Source organism: Nanorana parkeri, unplaced genomic scaffold (assembly GCF_000935625.1).
Source record: "Nanorana parkeri isolate BGI_ZX_2015 unplaced genomic scaffold, ASM93562v1 scaffold56, whole genome shotgun sequence".
NCBI lineage: Eukaryota > Metazoa > Chordata > Amphibia > Anura > Dicroglossidae > Nanorana > Nanorana parkeri.
In genome coordinates, this window is record NW_017306324.1 from 1,580,335 (window position 1) to 1,587,086 (window position 6,752).

Consider the following 6,752-nt stretch of genomic DNA (forward strand, 5'->3'; position numbering starts at 1 on the left):
CTCATCTATGGCTTGCAGCAATGTAAGGTTAACCGTCAAGGACCTTTGGTCCCAACTCCCAATAAAGTACTCTAGTCCCAAGACTGCCCTTCATCGATGCATCTGGGGATATTAAATGGTTCAATTGGTTGCCAAGTAGCAGCCACCAGCACCGATACTGGTTGTGTACCACATAAACCAATCCCCTTGCAAATTGGATGCTGGCTCAAACATCTTGAGGCTCAAAGGGCCGTGGGGTCCTTGACGACTGGCAGATTAGGCTCAAGTTGAGGTCACTCTGCTGGGGAAGGGATTCCATTTCAATAGAAGAAATGGGTACCTCTACACAAGAAGCGAAGAACCCCTTTTAATTCTCGAAAAGAGCAGAAGGAGACTAAGCCCTACCAGCCAAAACTCCTCTTCATCTTGCTCTCATTTCCCAACTGAACTATTTTGGGTTCCACACCTGTATATGAGACCAAGCCCTACCAGCCAAAGCTCCTCTTCATCTCGCTCCAATTTCCCAACTGAACTATTTTGGGTTCCACACCTGCATTTGGGATTTAACTTTAGCAAAGTCACCAAGCTGCTGTTAGGCCTACACTGGTACATTGTAAAACAGGTTCATACAACAGTCCCTAGTCAATTAAATAAAATAGCAAGGTAACAACTCATACAGAGAAGCAAAAATCACAGTGCATATACCTTAGGGGAAAAAAAAAAAGTCCTTAAAACTATTGCACAACATGTACATATTTTTCATTTATCAAAACTGAAAAAAAAGCCACAGAAGATTCAGAAATTTGGGCAGCCAGCAGCTTTCATTCTCAGAGATCACAAGAAATTTTGCAAAGCTCCAACGTTTGGAAGTGTGGCGAAGGAGGAAAAACAAGAACTGTTGTCTATTAAAAAAAAATAAAAAACAGAAAAACAAAAAAGAAGCAAAGAAACACACACACTTTATTGGATATTGAGTAAAAGAGGCTGGATTCGGAGTACAGGAGATAAGTTGACTTTTAGTATCTGCTGTGCTTTCCTCCGTACATCTTCATCAGAGGAGGCTTGGTCTACTTTAATAACTTTAGACTTCAGCAAATTGTATTTGTCTTTGTCGAGTGTCGGCTTTTTGGCCAACGGAATGAAAATTTTAATTTTCTTGTTGGGCAACGGTTCCTGGAAAGCCTCGGCCTGTTTCCGTTTCTTGTCCTTGCCGGCCAGTTGGTGCTTTTCGTCTTTGACGATGACGTCTATCTGCAGTTTAGTGTTCTGTTTGGTCTGGGTTATGCCGTTGTACCGGGAAGTCGAGCTGGCCAAGATTCTCCCGTTCAAAACCCCCAAGGTGTTGCAAGCATTGTTCTCCCTTAGGATCCTTCCATTGGCCCCGTTTAAAACTGTCCGATTCGGGGGCGATGTCTGTTTTATTAAACACTGATAGGCTTGGTTGTTTTTTCCCTTTGAGCTGGTTTTCGAGGCCGCAACCCCGGATCGCGGCTTAAGGCTGGCTTCTATGGAGGAAGCCGCCGCTTTGATGGGAACTATCGCTTCCAGCACAACGGACAGTCTCATGGCAGGGTAAACTCCGGGATACATGTCTGAGGGAAAATCAACAGTCGAAACTTTGGATTTCCTTAAGCTTGCCTTTTTCAGGGAGCTCAACAGCAAGTTTGGGGACTTTTTGGCAGGGGGCTTGGATGAAATTTTAGTAGCTTTGACAGAAATATCCACGGTAGAGTTGGACACCTTGCCGTTTTGGTTTTTGGTTTGTGTTTTAGAAGAGGACACCGCGGGAGTGGTTTTGGAAGGGGCTTTAGATTTTGGGGGTGGCGTATTCGCAGTGGTTGAGTTGTATCCATACACATCTTTGCTGCTCAGAATCGTAGGCTGGTAGCCTTCTTCCCGGAGTCCTTGCAGAAACGTCACCAGCTGTGTCTCTGTGTCGGTCAAGTCTTTGGACATTGGGTTAAAGACCCTCAAAGCTTCCTCAAGGGCACTTTTCCCAACGGAGGAGAGGCGTGACCAGGAGTGTACGGCCTTCTTCTCCATGTGGTCATTCATGGCATTAGGTGGCAGTGTCTGTCGGCTTAACTTTGCACTGAAATGAAATGCACAAAAATACATTTTATTCAGGTCATCTTCAGGACATCAAAAAAGTTCTCAAAATGTCAAACTCGGCAGAAACATAAGACGGCATGAGCAAAACATATCTGGGAAGGGCTACAACTAACTTAAAGTACCTAACCCCCCTCATGACCATGAAACCAAGATGCTCAGACCAAGTTTAGCAGCTTTATATGCATTGATTAATGTGGCAATAACATTAGGACTACTTTGCCATCATCTCTACATTCTAACAACGCTTTAATTTTGGTATAAAAAAAATACTCCATTTATGCTTTTATTAAAGGCTGACAAATGGACAAAACATTTTCTTACTTTAAAAGCAACAAATTGTAAAAAAATTATGATATATACATACGGGGCTGGACGAACCCCAGGAGCCAGGCAGATCCCTAAAATATTACAGCTGGCGCCTAACTTTTGAGGTTCTCTCCAGTTGTTGTCAGTGGAGCTGGCTCCTGGTTTGGACGGACTAGCTCCAGAATTTCAACCTCTATTGTCTGTCCCTGTGATCACATGACTGAGGAACAATGCGAATGACCTGACCGCCAATGTAGAGCTTCACACCTGCCTGCGCCTACATCACCGGGACCTGCTTGCGCCTACATCTCCGGGACCTGCTTGCGCCTACATCTCCGGGACCTGCTTGCTCCTACATCTCCGGGACCCGCTTGCTCCTACATCTCCGGTACCCGCTTGATCCTACATCTCCGGTACCCGCTTGATCCTACATCTCCGGTACCCGCTTGATCCTACATCTCCGGTACTCGCTTGATCCTACATCTCCATTACTATCTTGCTTAATGTTCTCATGGCACCGAGAACTGTGCCCAAGACCATTAAAAAGCCACGGTTGCCAACATAAAGTTGAAAAGGCAGCTGTTATCTGAAAAGAGTAAATACTTACCTTTCCTGCTGCCCATGCCACTCCATTGGTGAGGAACCATCCTCTGAGGTTGTGTCAGCCCTACTCCGAAGTCTACTTGGAAGCAGATGCTCCAATTAGTGCCGATCTCCCGGGTCCCTCACTGTGCTCATGGTTCCCCCCGCTGAACTCCACATTACTACTGAGCAAGAAGGTGCTCCTGCAATGCTCTCCTGCAATACACCCCTGCAAATTGTTCCCAAGGAACTGCAAAATGCCTTCTGTAATTAAACACTAGCAATGCTAACAGCAAAGTATCTTGATTTCCAAAGACATTTCCCCATACAAGTGAACAAATAACTAACTGGCTGCTATGAGTTCCCCTTTTCTTCACTTTTTAGAAGTGTCACTTTAAGGACAGTACAATCACTGGGTTCTATTTGCTTATCAATGCAACCTAACACCTACTATAGTACATGCAGATGGATGAACAATCAAGCCCTTGACCAAACCGAGTCCCAGTTGTCTCCAAAGATGCACAACTGTGTAGCAGCTGGTCAAAGCCATAGCTTATGGTCACTCCAGTCTCCAGATTTGGTTGGCTGTGGGCGATCAGACCACAGTGCAGCTGAACGAACAAAATCACATGACTCCCCCATCCATCCATGATAAATAGGGTAGGTGGCTACTATATTAGGGCAACCGGCACCTGAACAATGTCTTCAGCTGGTTCCAGTCACTGTTCAGCTGGCACCTCTCCACCCAGTTTCTTCAATTTTTCAATTGAAGTTTGAGGATCTGGGTGGTGTGGACAGGGCCACCAACAGTTCACATTTTTGCCAATTCTGTAGAAATCTGCCATAACTGGACCCGTGTTTGGCTACCTTAGATCTCCCTGTAACATAGGTGTATTACCTGGTGCTATGGTCAGTAAATGTTACTTTTCATCTTCCTTTTGCAGGCTGAACTGTCCACAGAAAGTGGCAGAGAATTGGGCCAAACCATTTACCACCGACGGGGGACAAACTACTATGTCTGACATACTACCAAAAAATATGTATTACACAGATGCCAATAGCGGGTTGTTGTCTGCATATTGTCACATTTCTTTGCATTTGTTGCCTAGATAGTATCACCATTGCCCGTCTTCTGTAAATATTGCTAGTTTGCTGCCTCCATATTATAACAGTTGGCTGATTGTTGCCTGTATATTGCATACGACTGCCCATTTGGGACCCGTTTGTTGCTTACAATTGAGAAGTCCCCGCTGGTTAGAGGATCATATTACTAGAATGGAGTCCCCGTAGGCCCGTCACTATCAAAGCACACTGCTATTACATTTTTGTTTTGCACTACATGCGGCAACTTTAACTGACTTTAGCTACCTATAGAGACATATGCAGGTTGTGTAGTCCTGGATCCTAGTTCTGGGTGACACTGCTAGAGATCACTGTAATTACAGAGCAATAGGGAAACACAGATAAGGAGCGCTTGGGCTCCCCAGACTAGAGGTTGGGCATCAGAAGTTTAAATCAATCTCTTTTCTATCATAAAAAAAGTTTGTACAGATCATTTTGTGGCTCTTCCCTTTGGAGTTATTGGCCATTTATCAGCATAAACAGTCATGTACATTTCTTCATCTAAAGCAGGTTCGGGCATGTAAAGCAACGAGATGTCCTGATCAGGAGGTGATGATGGTGGGGCAACACCATCAGTGTTAGAGGTTGTGTGTCTACAGACTATGGTCCTGATGCAACCAATGGAGACAACTGGATTCATGGTGGTCATACAAGCGATGGAGACAATTGGATTGATTCATGGTGGTCATACAAGCGATGGAGACAATTGGATACATGGCGGTCATACAAGCGGTGGAGACAATTGGATTCAAGGTGGTCATACAAGCGATGGAGACAATTGGATTCATGGCGGTCATACAAGCGATGGAGACAATTGGATTCATGGCGGTCATACAACCGATGGAGACAATTGGATTCATGGCGGTCATACAATCGATGGAGACAATTGGATTCATGGCGGTCATACAGCCGATGGAGACAATTGGATTCATGGCGATCATACAACCGATGGAGACAATTGGATTCATGGCAATCATACAACCGATGGAGACAATTGGATTCATGGCGATCATACAACCGATGGAGACAATTGGATTCATGGCGGTCATACAATCGATGGAGACAATTGGATTCATGGCGGTCATACAACCGATGGAGACAATTGGATTCATGGCGATCATACAACCGATGAAGACAATTGGATTCATGGTGGTCATACAACCGATGGAGACAATTGGATTCATGGTGGTCATACAACCGATGGAGACAATTGGATTCATCACGGTCATACTCAGATATATCAGTATTACAGTATATATAAAGGAAATAGGCTCCTTTATTTCTACATAGTGTCCATATACTGATAAAAAAACAACAAACTATAGACTTGGACAATATAGTGTCCATACACTAAAATAATAGGATACCGAACGCCGATACAGCTTTACAAAAAGGTTCTACTGTCACCCCTACGACTAGACAGCCTCCATATAACTATGTAATAGGATATATAATGTCTAAATACCTGTATTTCAGAATAAGGCCTACAGTCACCTCTACGGCTATAGATCTATAGACTAGGTCCTAGTCTATAGATGTATAACTCTAGAGGTGACTTTAGGCCTTATTATATAATAATGGATTGCAGACATTATATATCTGAGTCACTAGGATACATGAGGTCTAAAATCCATTATTATATAATAAGATCTACAGTCAGCCCTAAAAGTATCTACAGAATAGAATATACGAGGTCTATAATCCATTATTATATAATAAGATCTACAGTCATGTGGTCTATAAACCATTAATAGATTATTGGATATATAGGGATCCATTTTTTAATTTGCGCACTAGATTGACAACTTTCACCCAGGAATATCTCCAATCTACAGTCCTCTCTATAGGTATCCGGACTTTATATATACTATCACAGAGGCATTTAGACATCTCCTAATATATTTATAATGGTATATATAAAGTCTGTATACCTGTACAAAGATATACAATATATACACACACCTATATTGCCGAATAAAGTCCTGCCACCTCTATGACTATGTCATTTCTAAACGCCTGTGTATGTGGATATATATATATTTATTTTTTTAATTTAAGGTATGCACCGATACTAGTATCTGTGCCGACACCGAGTATTTGGGCGAGTACTCGTCCAAATGCTCCGACACAGAGATTTCCTCTGACCGGCAGTGCAGCGAGGGAACATGGAGCCGGCTTCCCGGCCAATCTGGAAACTGGGCGGCGAGTGATTGGCTGGGAAGCCAGCTCAATGCTGTTTGGCTGGGGAGCTGGCTCCATGATGGCATAGTACCGGTATCGCCGAGTACCGAAATATAAATAACGGTACTTGATACCGAAAAAATTTGTATCGGTGCATCCCTAACATATTCCTCTATCATTGTATCTCTAGTCATCTCTTCTCCTATACATAGATCCGGGTCTATATTGTGTCCCATATAACTACATAACATGGGGTTGCACAGAATATGAGGGGTACATAACATGGGGAGAGGCACAGGATATGAGGGGTGCATAACATGGGGTTGCACAGATTATGAGGGGTTCATAACATGGGGGCACAGAATATAAGGGATACATAAAATGGGGGAATGGGGAAAAGGGGTGTATAACATGAGGATAAAGAGTGTGGGGGGTTAATAACATGTGGATGCAAAATATGAGGGGTACAT

At 43.5% G+C, this 6,752-nt stretch overlaps 1 protein-coding gene across 3 annotated transcripts in view; it reads right to left on the minus strand.

Moving 5' to 3' along the window:
• Nucleotides 1-887: 887 nt before the first annotated feature.
• CCDC71 (coiled-coil domain containing 71) overlaps nt 888-6,752 on the minus strand; it is a 29,334-nt gene continuing 23,469 nt past the window's right edge. For all 3 annotated transcript variants that reach the window (XM_018576093.1, XM_018576094.1, XM_018576095.1), the window contains exon 2: nt 888-2,071. In XM_018576093.1, the coding sequence (XP_018431595.1) occupies nt 940-2,071 (1,132 nt within the window). In that variant the 3' untranslated portion in view covers nt 888-939. The remainder of the gene's footprint in view (nt 2,072-6,752) is intronic.